This window comes from Phacochoerus africanus, chromosome 4 (assembly GCF_016906955.1).
Source record: "Phacochoerus africanus isolate WHEZ1 chromosome 4, ROS_Pafr_v1, whole genome shotgun sequence".
In the NCBI taxonomy this organism is placed as follows: domain Eukaryota; kingdom Metazoa; phylum Chordata; class Mammalia; order Artiodactyla; family Suidae; genus Phacochoerus; species Phacochoerus africanus.
The window spans coordinates 47,374,841-47,390,304 of NC_062547.1; the positions used below are offsets into that span (position 1 = coordinate 47,374,841).

The 15,464-nt window shown below is 49.2% G+C and overlaps 1 protein-coding gene across 11 annotated transcripts in view; it reads right to left on the reverse strand.

Moving 5' to 3' along the window:
• Positions 1–15,464, reverse strand: part of BMAL1 (basic helix-loop-helix ARNT like 1) — a 128,974-nt gene that overhangs the window by 41,924 nt on the left and 71,586 nt on the right. For 5 of the 11 annotated variants that reach the window (XM_047776251.1, XM_047776249.1, XM_047776250.1 and 2 more), the window contains 6 exons: positions 8,614–8,742; positions 4,739–4,863; positions 3,840–3,986; positions 3,272–3,292; positions 925–963; positions 582–623 (listed from right to left, as the gene is read on the reverse strand). In XM_047776251.1, coding sequence (XP_047632207.1) covers positions 582–623; positions 925–963; positions 3,272–3,292; positions 3,840–3,979 — 242 coding nt within the window. In that variant the 5' untranslated portion in view covers positions 3,980–3,986; positions 4,739–4,863; positions 8,614–8,742. Of the gene's footprint in view, positions 1–581; positions 624–924; positions 964–2,951; positions 3,237–3,271; positions 3,293–3,839; positions 3,987–4,738; positions 4,864–8,613; positions 8,743–15,464 lie in introns of those variants that run through there. The other 6 variants (XM_047776255.1, XM_047776253.1, XM_047776252.1 and 3 more) reach the window with 3 other exon arrangements.

A 15,464-nucleotide genomic window follows, 5' to 3' on the forward strand; every position in this document is an offset into this window, starting at 1 on the left:
CAGAGCCCGGTAACTGACTCCCTGAGCTGGGTCTCCCCCAAGAGTTAGGAAGGAGGAACATACTAAGGATGGGGAAAATTTTTAGCCCTTATTTATCTTCCACTACCTCCAAAGTCCCTTTCGGGTTAAATGTGCTTAGACAGCAAAGAGTGATGCGAAGGGCAGAAGGTCATATCAAGCCCAGGCCCCCATCCCGCTTCTTCATTCCCTAAGGACATGACAGTTATGTCGAACGATGTTAGGCAGACAGGAACCAGACAGACATAGCCTCTTAGACTGCACTCTAAGAAACCAAAGCAGGCGTTCCCATCATGGCGCAGTGGTTAATGAACCTGACCAGTAACCATGAGGTTGTGTGTTCAATCCCTGGCCTTGCTCAGTGGGTTAAGGATCCGGCATTGCCGTGAGCTGTGGTGCAGATCACAGACATGGATCGGATCTGGTGTGGCTGTGGCTGTGGCCAGCGGCTATAGCTCAGATTAGACCCCTAGCCTGGGAACCTCCATATGCTGTCCCCCCTCACTCCGCCAAAAAATTCCAAAGCAGGACAGTTCATAGACAGAGGGAGGGTCCAAGCTTACCTGGCATTTTTGATCCTTCCTTGGTGCTCTGTGTACTCTAACCTGGAAGAAAATAAAAGGGTAAACACACAATCCCCTGGAGCTTAACCGCAGTTACACGTCTCTTTCCTTCCCTGCCTGATCCCCATCGCCTCTGTACTGCACACAAGAGCTTTGGTTGTCAGCCACCCTGGGGGTGGGGAGGGGGAGGGGAGAAGCAATTTTGAGCCGACAGGCTCTCAGCCTCCTTGCTTAGCCCCAGTTGAGGACATGGGTGAAAAGTGCACCAAGTAAGAGAATGTGTGATTATGGGAAGAAAATGGCTGCAGGGATGCTGAAGTTTAAGTGACTAGGTTTATGGTACCTTCCATGAGGGTCATCTTTGTCTGTGTCCATGCTTTCTCTGAAAAAAAAAAACCAAAGAGAATGTGACTATTAAGACATACAGAACGGCTTCTTATCATAATACCGAAGGCCTTCATTTATCCAGAAACCAAGCAATGAGAAAGCTCAAATAGCCACAGGATTGACTGTTGCTGAATTTCAGGAAAACGAATAAAAGCCAATTTGAACCAACGAGAACACTTGGACTGATTTTCCAGCTTACCAAACAAAAGTTAATATATCGTTATCGTTTCAATAGAGTTTGCGTGTCAATGTTGACTGTTTGAGAAAACTGGGAATACACAGCCTTTACGGAAACTCTTAGTTAACGGAATATCCAAGGAACTAGAATACCTCGTTCCCCCCTCCCCATCATTCTGGATAAATGGAGTTAATTCAATTGCAAAACATCTATTAAGCATCAAATATATGTGTGCATACATGTGTATCTGGTGACGGGGTGAGGTAAGGAGGGGAACTGAAGTACCCACAAAGAAGTACTGAGCAGAGCCCTGAGCCAGCTCTTGAGAGGCACTGCTACCAGATGCTCTGGGTCTCAGCTCAGTGGGAAACCCCGAGCCTGAGGAATTGGGACTGAGGGAGGCAGGGGGCTGGGAGGTGCTGAACTCTGGGGAGAGCTGAACTCTATGTGGCCAGACAGAGTCCTGGGGTTACAGCAGGGATCTGCCATCCTTTCACAGACTCCAGAATCCAGTTTTTACAACACCTTGGGATTCAGTAGAAAACATATAGGGAAGGAGGAGCTCCCGCCATGGCACAGTGGGAACAAATCCCACTAAGAACCACGGGTTCAATCCCCAGTCTTGCTCAGTGAGTTAAGGATCTGGCATCGCCATGAGCTGTGGTGCAGGTTGCAGATGTGGCTCAGACCTGATGTTACTGTGGCTGTGGCACAGGCCAGCAATTGTAGCTCTGATTGGAGGTTTCTAGTCTGGGAACCTCCATATGCCACAGGTGCGGCCCTACAAAAAAGAAAAAGAAAGAAAGAAAGAAAGAAAAAGAAAACATAGGGAAGGAGTTTCTTTCTCAGAGGAAGGAGTTCTAAATCCTCCGGGTCACACCCTTCTCTGAGCCCTAACTGACTACCACCTAGGCCTCTCTCCTTGTTCCTATAAGAAAGGAGGTATTACAGCCTCCAAACACCATAATCTCAAGGGCAAAAACAACTTTCAAAGGAGCACCGAGGCACGGGCACTCTAGGACAGTGGGTCCCAACCAGGAGCCCTCGATTTCCTCATAGGCAGTTTCTCTAGATAACCCTGACCTTCAGGGGAAATCCTCCAGGCCACTCGGGAAAATGAAAGCTCCCTCTCCCTTTCTGTCTAGACTTGTCTCTGCACACTGAGGCAAAGTTGGTTATCTCAGGCAACGAGAAGCTTGGCCTGACACATAAGAGTTTAGTTCATTAAAATAAGAAAAGGGGAGTTCCCACCATGGCTCGGTGGTTAATGAACCCGACAGTATCCATGAGAACGCAGGTTCAATCCCTGGCCTCGCTCAGTGGGTTAAGGATCCAGTGTTGCCATGAGCTGTGGTGTAGGTTGCCGACTAGGCTCAGATCCCGTGTTGCTGTGGCTGTGGTGCAGGCTGGTGGCTACAGCTCCAATTCAACCCCTAGCCTGGGGAACTTCCATATGCCTCAGGTGTGGCCTTAAAAAGACAAAAAAAAAAAAAAGGAGAAAGATAAGAAAAGGGAGTATGGTTGCTTCCTTAGGAGAGTCTTCACGACAGGAGACTTGCAAACTGAGGTCCTTCAGAAAACCTGAAAGTCTTGGGTGGTGACAAGGCTGGAAGCCACAGATCTAGAGAGCAGAGGTCTTAGAAACCATCAAGGGTCACTCAGCACTGGCCCAAGACAAAGGGTCTGAAGAACATGTCTGGTTTCCCTTCTGGGGAGTGACTGCCATGGAAAAACACCCTCTCAGTGTTCATGCCCACATTCCATCCCCTCGGCGTCCTCTCTCTTCATCATCTGGGATCACTTACATATTACTCATAGCCTCTCCTAGTGGGCATCTGACCTCCAGCCACTGTGCACACCAAATTCGACCTGTGAACTTCAGCAGAAAGGACATCTGCTGTGGGGGCGGTGGGGTGGGGGTGGGGAGGTGGACGGGGACAGGTCCCTCCTTGAAGCTTTTCCCCTCATTCAACAAAAGAAAACCTCTCAAACAGACATCTGGGTAAGATTCTATCCACGCAGTTGCCTCAACAAAACCGAACGTGCCTTTGGAAGTTCTATTCTGCCTTATTCTGTCTCGGTACAGATACACAAGAGGTGACTGGAAGCGTGAAAATTTACTTACTCAAAAGAAAAGCCATCAAGTCTAAAAAGAAACAAAAATACCATTTAATATAATAGGCACACACGAATTTAAGTAACATTTAAGGACACTATCACTGTTTCTATGCTGTTTTCAGAGATGACCTCTACTTATTCATTCCACTAACATTAATTAAGCCGCTGATGCGCTCCTAGAGAGAGGCCCTCAGGCAAAGCTCTTTTTGAAACCACTGAGGTGACATCCATAGACTTAGCCATGTTGCTCAAAGGAGCAGAGGAAAATGAAGAAAGGGGTAGGAGGCAGAACTTGGCTTTAAGGCTGTTCTTTTTCCCTCGATGTGGAATCATCTGGGGACAGGATGTGGTGGTGGGGGGGGTGGCGAGTAAGCACCCCAGCAGTACTGGAGGCTCCCTCCTGCTTGCAATGCAGGGGGGAGGACAAAGGAAAAAAAAAAAAAAATCAACCTTGTGGCCATCTGGAGTCAGATCTTTCACCCCCATCCTGTTCCACAAAAAGGACCCCTCCTTTCTGGAAGGACAGGAGCTGACACCAAGTGTAGCCAGAGGGGGAACCACCCTTAAGGCCTTACTGGTAGTCCGTGGAGCTGCCCTTGCGTTTGCGGTTGCAATCCACGCCGCTGGTGCCCAGGGGGCTGGAGAGGAGGTCGGTGGCACCCGGGGACATGAAATCACTGATTGTTGAAGAAATGTCCATTCTCTGGTCGGCCATTGGAGGTCTGGAATTGTACAAGGTGGCACAGAGGTGGGCTTCTTTTTATGAGCTACTCTAAAGTGGAGGGGGGCGGGGGGCGGTGGAGGGAGGAGGTTTCACGACAGCACCAGCCTCTCTCTCACCCAGCCAACCCGACAAGGATGGAGCAGATCTGGAAGGAACACCGCCCTTCCTCTAGGGGTTATTCTATGTAATTTAGGTTCTCCCTGGAGACACAAAGCTCAGAGAAACTGGGTGACCTCTCCCAGGTCCCTGTGCCAGGCTGTGGAAGAACTAAACCAGAACCCAAGGCCCCTGGGAGTTACAGCCCTGTGCTCCTCCCACTGCGAGGGGCCGGAGTGGCCCTGATATTCTCCCACGGGCTTAATTTAATTTTCTTCTCATTAAATCTAATCAATGAAATAGATATGATCTGCTTGTTATCTCTTTATTTGTATTACAACTTTGATCAAAGTTGTAGGAAAGCAGACAATACTCCTTCTCAGCTTCTAAGGCCCCCTTGGGAGTCAGGGAAAACGGGTCCCTCTCCATCGCCAGCCCAGGCAAAGTTTGCCTGGTCTTCATCCCCTGCCCGATTGCACTCAGGATTCTATTGCAAGGAAAATCTTGACATGGAAAATACTGAAATGAACAAAGTATTTCTACTTGCAAGGAAAATAATGAAACGAAGACATTGTAAATGTTTGTGAAACATTTTGCAAATCCACACTTTACAAGTGCAGAGTAAGCTGGCCCCAAAGGGAGGCTGGCAAGTACCTTGCAAGGGACTCCAACTCCAAACCTAATTGAAGAGGGCCGAGCACTGCCCACCGTCGGGGTCCGAGCTCCACGTGACGTGACTGGGGCTGTCACTCCCTCTCTCTGGGCCCGGGTTTCCTCATCTGCAAAGCAAGACGTCAGAGTGAGGTCTTGTTTCCACTGTCACTGTTGTGCCCACAGATTAGGGACCCAAGCCCTTCTGAAGGTCAGGTGTGAGCTGGGTTTTCTCTCCCAGAACCACTGCCAGCATGAACATCTTTATGCACATAGCTCCATGCATTTGAGCTACTATTATCTCTTCCTATCAATGTCTAAAAGCAGGCCAGCAGGTCTAAAGGGAACAAGCATTGTATGTGTTGATAAATACTGAAACACTGTGCTCCAGAAAAGCACTGATCATTTATATTCCCAATAAGAGCACTTATCAATCTGAAGGATAAAACAAAACCTCCCTCGTTTTGCTTGTATTTGAAAGTGATTACAGATGGCATTCCTATGTTTACAAGTATTTTCTTGGTTTTCTTTTGTGCTCACTCGCATCCTGTTTTCCTACCATACTGCCTTGAGTATTGACAGGCCTAACTCATGCTCACCTGAGTGCCTGAACCTGGTGGGAGAGAAACATTCAATGATCCCTGACTCTCCTTCGAAGCTATCACACTTTCTCTTCCCTCCTCAACCTCCAACATCTCCCCAACTCTCACTCTCAGCTGATGTCTCTTTTCTACTTCACGGAGCAAAGTGAAGTAGACCACATCTATCAGCTACCTAGATGCTGTGGGTTAGGCCTCCAGCCCCAAAGCGTGCTGACGCCATGCTCTCTCACTGGTCCAGACCATCCCCCACAACCCTGCATCACTCGCATCAGGAGAAGAACGCACTGCAACTACTCTCATCTCAAAAACCTCTTTGGGAGAGTTCCCACTGTGGCTCAGTGGTAATAAACCCGACTAGGATTCATGAGGATGCGGGTGTGATCCCTGAACCTGATCAGTGGGTTAAGGATCTGGTGTGCTGTGAGCTGTGGTGTTAGAGGCCACAGCCATAGCAAGATCCAGAGTTGCTATGGCCTCGGCGTAGGCTGACAGCTGTAGATCTGATGCGACCCCCTAGCGAGAACTTCTATATGATGCAGGTGTGGCCATAAAAACCAAAAAAAAAAAAACTTTTTTTTAATTAAAAAACAAAACAAAACCAAACCTCTGGAGTTCCCGTCATGGCTCAGTGGTTAACGAATCCGACTAGGAACCATGAGGTTGTGGGTTTGATCCCTGGCCTCGCTCAGTGGGTTAAGGATCCGGCATTGCCGTGAACTGTGGTGTAGGATGCAGATGTGGTTCAGATCCCGCGTTGCTGTGGCTCTGGCGTAGGCCGGCAGCTGTAGCTCTGATTCGACCCCTAGCCTGGGAACCTCCATATGCCATGGAATCTGCCCTAGAAAAGGCAAAAAGATGGAGAAAAAAAAAAAAAAACCCTCATCACTCCGGTCCCCTCCAGTGACTGTCCCATGTCTGTTTCCAATTACTTTCCTCTTCTTCTCTTCTTCGTTATAAACCAACTCAAATCAAGCTTGTGCTCCCGTCATTCCAAGAAAACAGCCCCTGCCAGGCTCACTGCTGACCTCCTCGTTGCTAAGTCCAGCAGCCAGTTCTCCACTGCCGCCCTCCTCAGCCCACCAGCACCTCCCATAGAGCCCATTGCTCCCCTCGCCATCTCTCGGCTTTGTGGCTCTCCTACTTCAGTGGCCACGCCACTCTGATCTCTTAATTGGTTCCTTTCATCTTCCTCCCCTCTAGATCAGGGTCCCACAGATGTCCTTGGACCTCCTCTCTGTCTATACTGGCTCCCTAAGAGATCTGTCTAGTTTCAGTGCTTCAAATACCATCTATGCCTTAGCAGCTCCCATAGTTACACCTCCAGCCAGATCCCTCCCTTGAATTCCAACCTGTATAACCAACCGCTGATGTGATTTCTCCCTTTGAATATACAACAGAGACCTCATACTGAAACATCCATAACCAACCCCTGGTCCGCTTAGTCATGCTCAGGTCACTAAGTGGTACTTCGATCCTGCTCATTGCTCAAGCCCCAAACTTAGAAGTCACCCCAACTCCTTCGTTTTTTCACAACCTGCATCCAATCTATCCACAAATCCCTATTAGCTCAACATTCAGAAAACATCCAAGGAGTTCCTGTCATGGCTCCCTGGAAATGAATCTGACTAGCACCCACGAGGACGCAGGTTTGATGCCTGGCCTCAATCAGTGAAGGATCCAGTGTTGCCGTGAGCTGTGGTGTGGGTAGCAGATGTGGCTTGGATCCCACGTTACTGTGGCTATGGCGTAAGCCAGTGGCTGCAGCTCCGACTCAACCCCTAGCCTGGAAACTTCCATATGCCGCATCTGTGTCCCTAAAAAAACATCAAAATTCAACCACTTCTCTGCTTGCTTTCATATTTCTGTTCAAATGTCTTATCAGTGAAGCTTCCCTGAATTTCCATGTAATAAAACCCCCCACCAGCCCCGCTTAATTTTTTTCCACTGCCCTCATCAACATTTGGCTTTCAGAGTTCCTGCTGTGGCTCAGTGGGTTAAGAACCTGACTAGTATCCATGAGGATGCGGGGGTTCGATCCCTAGCCTTGCTCAGTGCTTTAAAGATCCGGCACTGACAGAAGCTGCAGCATAGGTCACAGATGAGGTTTGGATCTGGCATTGCTGTGGCATAGGCTCCAGCTGCAGCTCTGATTCCACCCCTACCCTGGGAACTTCCATATGCTGCAGGTGTGGCTCTAAAAAGAAAAACAAACAAAAAGCAAACAAACAAAAACATTTGGCTTGCAATCATCTGCTTACTTTATTTACTGGCTGTCTTCACCACTATACCATAAGCATCGGAAGAGCAAGGACTTTCCTTGCCCTCAAATAATAAAAAGATTCTCCTCTTTGCTAATGTTTTTATTGATTTTGTTTCTTAATTTAGCTCCTTTAATCCACTTGGAAATTATTTTTTGCACTCTATCCAAGGTTGGGAATTTCTTATTCCCTCCAGAGAACAGACAGTTGTCCCAGCACTGCTTAGTAGACTATACGTCCTGTGACTGGTCATTTGAAATGCTGCCTTTATTGATTTTCTATTTCTGGACTTTCTATTCTGTTCCTCTGATCTGAATATTTCCATTCTAGCACCACACTGTTTATGACTATGGCTTTACGATACATTTTAATATCTGATAGGACAATTCCTTTCCCTCTTACTACTCTTCATCTTCAGAAATTTCCTGGCTATTCTGAAGTATTCTTTGAGGAGTATTTTATTATCATTTAATCACATTAAAGGCCCTTGTGGTTTCCATTATTACTGACTTTAAGAGAATTAGGCTGGAGTTCCCCTTGTGGCACAGCGGAGATGACTCCCACTAGTATCCATGAGGACGCGGGGTCAATCCCTGGCCTCGCTCAGTGGGTTAAGGATCTGGCGTTGCCATGAGCTGCGGTGTAGGTCGCAGATGCAGCTCAGATCCCCCATTGCTGTGGCTGTGGTGTAGGCCAGCAGCTGTAGCTCCGATTCGACCCCTAGCCTTGGAACCTCCATATGCCTCGGGTGCAGCTCTAAAAAGAAAAGAGAGAGAGAGAACTAGGCCAGCAATGGGCACAGAACTCTAGGCTCAGGGGTCTTGGTGAGCCTTTGGGCTCCATGTCAGACCTAGGGATGCCACCTTTAGCCTCCACCCCTCTTTTTGAACAGCCAGACATTTGCAGGAGGTAGAATATCCCAAGTTTCAGGGCTCCTGGACTTCTTGAGGGAGGAAGCACCATTGGAGCTGCCCGTGATGCTCCGCCTGGGAGGGGATGGGTCAGATAGGGTCGTTACCTGAAGTTACAGTTCTGAAACCTCAGCTCCACCTTGGGAGAAGCAAGGGGCCACTGGACTTGTTGGTCACCTCAAAGCGATGCTCATGTTTTGTTGTTTCCTTTCAGGCAGTCAACGTCTTCCAGAAACCTAGAGGGGGCCCCACAGGAAAAAAAAAGCCCAGACAGGTCACATGGGAGTAAATAAATTTGAAAGTCTCACAGTAGCTGAGGGAGATGGGGAGCTGGCTCCCGATTACAGGGAGTAATGCTGACTAAGTTTAGCACCCCGTCTTTCAGCTGCCTGTTAAGACTCAACTGCAAACACATGAGCAAATCTGGCAGGAGATGTTTTCTGTGAAAAACAATGCCGTTTCAATGATTAAACACAGATTCTTGGGCACAGCCTTAAGAGGAAGAAGATAAAGATTATTACTTGACCCAGTAGGAAAAATGAAAAATAACCATGAACACTGACTGAGCGTGTACTTTGCATCAGGCGTTGTTCTTACTGCACCATGTAGATTAACTCACTTAGACTTGAAAGTAACTCTATGAGGTAAGGACTGTTGTTTTAAACATTTTACGGAGGAGAAGACTGAGGTAGAGAGATGTGAAGAAACCAGCCAAGGTCACACAGTGGGAGGGAGGGTGGTTCGGGGGCCCCTAACACCACCCCTCAACTCTCTCTCCAGCCAAGTGAGTTACCTAAACACACATGAGGGACTGTGAAAACAAGTCTTCAGGAAACATTGAGCCAAGACAAAAGGCCAGCAGAGCCAATACCTGAAATGGCTGGGAATGAGCTAAGAGGTTGAAAGAAAATATCCGTGAACTTCAAATACATGTGGTAGAGAAATCAGTTTTTTTTTTTTTTTTTTTTAATGAGGACCACACCCGCGACATATAGAGGTTCCCAGGCGAGAGGTCCAATCAGAGCTGTAGTCTGCCGGCCTACACCACAGCCATAGCAACACCAGATCCAAGCTGCATCTGAGACCTATACCACAGCTCACAGCAACGCTAGATCCTTAACCCACTAAGCCAGGGATCAAACCCACAACCTTATGGTGCCTAGTCGGATTCGTTTCAGCTGCGCCACAATGGGAACTCTGAGAAATCAGTTCTAAAAAGACACTCATGTTAAATTAAAGGGGGCAGAGATGCAGCCCTGCCCACTTCCCGGCAGGACACAGGGGTCTCCAGTGCACCCCTGTGACCCAGAGGAACTGGCTCTGAAGGTAGAAAAGGGCTGCCCCCACCCTGCTAACTCCTTCCCTGCTCCACCTTGAGATGGAAACCTTAGATATTCAATGGGGTTTTCCTGACCTCTGGCGCTTCACATTCTGCTAATTCTTGCATCTTGGATTACCTACCTTTGTCTTCCGCATTATAAAGGTCTTCAAATGAATAGCCAGGGATAGAAGGAACTGTGTTTCCCCATTAATTCTTTTTTTGCAGTCTGGTTCAGAAACCCTCACTCTCTGGTGCTGGTAACCCCGTCTGGGCAAGTGCAGACCAAGTGACCAGGGACTTCCAGGCCCTAAACTTGGATGGATACAGCAGTGGCACATCCCCAGGGCAGGGCAGGGCAGGGCTGGGGTGGGGGTGGGGGTGGGGGGTGCCCACCACGCACAATCCCATCTAAATCTGTTCCCTATCCAAGTACCGCACTATCCTCCCAGGCCCCAAATTAGCAACCCAGAATCCACCCTGGGCCTCCCCCGCCTCTCCTGTCCACACCCAAAGCCCACACTTGGCCCTCTGACGGGTGGGTCCAGCCACCTCCCTCTGTCCTTTGTTCATCACCTCTACTCCGCCTCGCCCCCTTCTCATTGTGGTCCGAGGTAGGACACCCCCTTGCTAGAAACACTTCAATGACCTCACTGCTCTGCCCCAAGCCTTCCAGATAAAACCCCCAAACTCTCTAGCAGGAAACACCAGGCCTCCGCAAAGGGCCGTCTTACTCTCCAGCCCAATCCAGCTCATCCGCTGCCCGAGGCGCCAAACCCCCTGAAATACTTAAATTCCCAAGAGCACGTGGCCAAAAGCCCGAAGCCTCAGCTGTGCCCACTTTGTTTTGCAGGTGTGGCTCCTTTCACCCACTCGGTCACCTGAATTGTGTTTTTCAAGTGCCCTCAGGTGTCCCCTCAGAGAAGCCTCTAGCGCTCCCCTGAGGCTCCTCCCCTTCCCCCTCCCCCGCCGCTCTCGGTCTGGCCCCGCCCCCGGCCCCGCCCCGCCCCGCCGGCTGCGCCGGGATCTTTGGTTCTGCAGCGGATGTTTAGTTCCGCGATACCCAGCACCGCAACTCGCATTTTCTCCTTCCCCCACTTTGCTGAAATTTAGGTTATGGTTCTCCGTACGAAACTCCCTAAGAAATTTCTTACTTTGATCACTGCTTCCAATACTCAGATTTACTTTAGAGAAATAATACATGCTAACAGATTTTGGCACTGTATTTTGCAAAACAAAGAACATTTCTTTTATATGCTTAAACAAGGTAAGGAAGCTGAATCAGCTGTGACAATTATTTTTGGAAAACTGTTTTCTCTCCAAGAAGGTGTTCTTAGATGTAAGAAGATAAATGAAACAACAAAAAGGTACAAAAACCTTTTCCTCTGCTAACCACTTCCAAAAGAAATTTGAGCCAGGCGAGGAGCGGGAAGAGATGGAAGGTACCCGGGAGAGAGACCCTTGCTGAGCGAGGCTCAAGACCTGCTCTGGTGCTGCCATCCAAGTGACAATAGGGAGGATGCTCTTGGGAAAGCCTGGCTGTGGTCCTGGAGTTGGGGCGGGGCGGGGGAATGGGGGGCACATGTATGCCCACTTCTGAACTAGAGCATTCCAAAGGTGGGAGGGGGCTCTCCAGATGGCCAGAGAAAGCCAGGTATGAAGGGACCTAAAAACTGTGCCTGAGAAGAACTCAGCCCACCTTCTGTCCCACTTCAGTCCCAGTGCTCCTCGAAGCACAGGGAGATTCTCTGGGGCATCACCCAAAGGAACAAGGAGGTTGGAAGAGGTGAGCATGTCACCACTATAGGTGCGAAAGGGGGCCACAGCCATGAGGTTGCAACACCCACCCCACTTCCTCTTCTACAGGAATATGTCCACAAGGAGGCCTCCAACCACAGACCAGGCATCCCTCTCAGCTTTCCCTCCTCCCTGCCCCAGGATGACAAGACAAGAAAGGGGAGCATGCAGATCATAATATAAAGTTCAAACCCTTAGCTGCTCCTATGTGGTGAGTTGACAGGGCACCCCAAGTCAGGCCTGACCTTCATCATTCATTCATTCATTCATCATTCATTCTTCAGGACTCACCTTGATGGATGAATGTGAGCAGAAGGGTCGGCAACAACTTTTGAGCTAATCTTTACCATGTGTTCCCTTGTCTGTGCTGGACCAGCAATTCCTGGATAGAGGCTCCTCCTTTAGCCAAGGTCTGAGACAGAGGGCAGCACAAGGAGAAGTAAACCTTGGCTAGTGTAAGCCCCTGAGATGCTGAGGTAGTTTTTTACTAGGGTAACCGGCTCTTCTGTTTGCCTCAGACCTTCCCATCTTGGCACCAAAAGTCCTGTATCCTGGGAAAAACCCTTTGCCCCAGATAAACCAGGACAGCTGGTCCCCAAGTTCTCCCCACTGATTCACTCATCCCAAGCCGACTGACACAGGCAGGAAGAAGGAAATACAGACTCAGATCCTGGAGCCACATACCAGGCCTGATCTGGGAGGGTGGGGGAGGAAACAGTGGTGGTTCCACTGGTGCAGCTTCATCTTCACAATAATCTGTTAATTGTGGTCACTATCCCAATTTTCCAGGTAAGGAACTAAGGATGGAAGAGGCAAAGACATCTTGCTTAAGATGACACAGTTGGCACGTGGGGACTGAAACCCACGTGTGTCTGGCTCACTGGCGGTTCTTTCTTCTGCCACCCTCTGCCCCTCCTGCCCTCAAGCCACCCCTACAAGCAAAATACAAACACCCAAAAAACAAGCACTCTTGGGAAGCAATCGGGAAATGTTGAGAAGATGCAATCCTGGTTCAGGAAAGCTACAAAAACTGAGCCGGCAAGTTGGCCCTGAGCTTCCTGGCGGCCAGGGCAGGGGGAAACCCTCAGCCCTTACACAGGCCAGGAAGTGTATCACTTACTTCATTAGGATTGATTGAGCAGGGAGGGGTATCTGTCGGGGTGACTCACCCTATGGGACCTGAGCAAGGCTATGCTGAATGACTCTGGAGAAGCCAGCTTTGTGAAAGGGCAGATGGCTCCACCCTTTAGGGATCCCAGTGAAAGCACAACCCCCTCTCCTGCCCTGATGTGCAGGTGTAACAGCTGGATGGAGCTCTACTGAGACCACTTTGTGCAGCCCCAGGATGTCACCGGGGTAATGGGTTTTGATGATGAGGCTCAATAAAAGGTCACAGCTTGGGAAAATATGGACAATACTGAATCCACATTCTTGCTTACTTTCTAGGAGCCGTATGTTTCCCAATCTACTTCCTCACAGAACCCTCAGCTCCCTGCAAGGACCCCTGTGAGGCCACCTCCGCACCCCCACAACCTGCAAGGAGCTGACCCTGGACACAGCACCTGATGTCCCTCTCCTGTGCAGAGAGCCATGGTAGCTTACCCAGCCCCATTCTCCACATCCCCACCACCTGGGGTGGGGGTCCCCCGATGCAAGGTTTACTGAAGGGATGAATGTGGATTTGCTCTGGTCTATTCAGAGGTAGCGGCTTTTGAGCAGACGCAAGAGACTAAAGGGTCCCTGTCCTCTCTGCAAGTCCCCCTGACCCGGTGGTTACTCTGACAGCTTGTGGGGCTTTTGGCTATTTTGCTTTGCTTTGCAACAGATGTATTTAGCGAACATTCACCCATGAGAAGCTAAGAGGGGTTTGCATCAGGAAATGCATTCGGCAAGCATTTCTTTAGCACTAGTGGAAACCACGACACTGGGGACATGGGGTGGGGGGCTGGGGAGGCTGGCTGTTTAAGATCTCCTCAGTCCTGATCACTGCAGCAGGCAGGGCTGTGGCTGCAGTTGTGTAAGAGCACACCGCCCAACACCAGGATGTACCTTCTCTGAAAGTGGCAGAGATTTGTGGAGCCATTATGACAAATCTCCAGCAGGTGGCAGTCAAGTGTCTTGAGGAAGGAGAGCCTCCCCCGCCCCCCAAGCTGTGGGCATGTGTGAAGTTCAGGGACAGAATAGAGGAGATAATTAGCTTATCTGCTGATGTGTGTGTATGGTGGGGTGGGGGGGGTGCGTAATGGAAGGAGAAGGGACCAGGTAGGAGGTGAGACTTGAACCAGGTGTTGCAGATATTTGCCTGGTGGACTAGATGGTTGGAATGATGTTCCAAGCAAAGGAGAGCTTATTTGCAGTGGCTGTCAGGAGTCTGGGGGGATCACTGTGGCCCTTGGGCACCCAGTCCTACTGAAAGCTCCCGGTGCCTGGGAATCCTGAAATCAGACAGAAATCAAGGAGCCTGTATTTGTAACTACGGGGCTTGGAGGGCCTGTTGAGAGGTTCTCACAAAGGGTAGGGGTTGTGAATCCTAGAATCATTTGTGAATTAAAAAAAGGCTGGTGGTCTCTGTGAAAAAGGTCTCCAGTACCACTGATGGAAGAGAATCTACAGCATTCCAGTCTTGGATGGCTACTGAGGGCTGTTAGAAAGATTCGGAGATCTAATTAAGAAGCACAGCACAAGGCATGCACCTAGCCCAGCAAGGGCACTCAGTAAACGTTTGTTGAATGAGTGATAAAAAGGACGCCCTCTTACTCCTTTGCCAAGTCTATCCCTGAAGTATAGGAAAGAGAACAACCCGAGGAACAAGCTATGACCCCACTGTGCTTTCTGGGAGGACTCTCAGTCCTGGAGGGGGCTACACAGACCACTGATGGGACCCGTGTAGGAAGTGGCCTGATTCCAGCTGATAGCTGAGCAGCTGTCCACATGGAGGTCGATCAGGATGTGGAGGCAAAACGAAAAGAGAGGTCTTAACAGAAGGGTCTTAACTTTTTTTTTTTTTTTGATGCTGGCTGAAGGACAATTTTTATTTTATGTGCAGAAAACAATGAATGGACAAGCAGATCCAGATCACTCCTTTAACGGGTTTAATAAAAGACTGCAGGATAGCTTGGAGTCTTGGAATGTCCAATTTCCTTTAAATATCCATGCATCACCTGAAAAGGGAACTGGTATTCCTTTTTTTTTTTTTTTTTTGCTTTTTAGGGCTGCACCCTCAGCATATGGAAGTTCCCAGTCTAGGGGTTGAACTGGAGCTGCAGCTGCCCACCACAGCCACAGCAACTCAGGATCTGAGCCGCATCCATGACCTACAACCACAGCTCACTAGTGAGGCCAGGGCTCAAACCCACATCCTCATGAATACTAGCCAGATTCATTTCTGCTGCACCATGATGGGAACTCCTGGAACTGGTATTCCTTAGTGCCTTTAATGCACCAGGCCCTTTATGGCTCAGTGATTAGGAGCATATGCTATCTGTCTGCTGGAAGATGATGGTCAGGTTTCAGATCCCGACTCCTCCATGTGTTAGTGTCTGGGGTGCAAGTCTCAGGTCCAACATATACTCAACCCTTAACTCTGTGTGTCCCAGTCTCCTGACCTGGGATCAGATATGGAGGATAACAGTATCTGCCTCAGCAGTGGTGGAGATGAAAAGAGATGCAAAAATTGCTTAGAGCCGTATCTGGCACATAATAAGTTCTCTAAATGTGTTAACTATTATTATTTTCTCATGTAATCATCACGACACCCTTACTAGATGCTGATGTCATTGCTCCCATTTCAAAAATGAGGAAGCTACATTTTGGAGAGATCAAGTAACTTGACCAAGGCTGGGG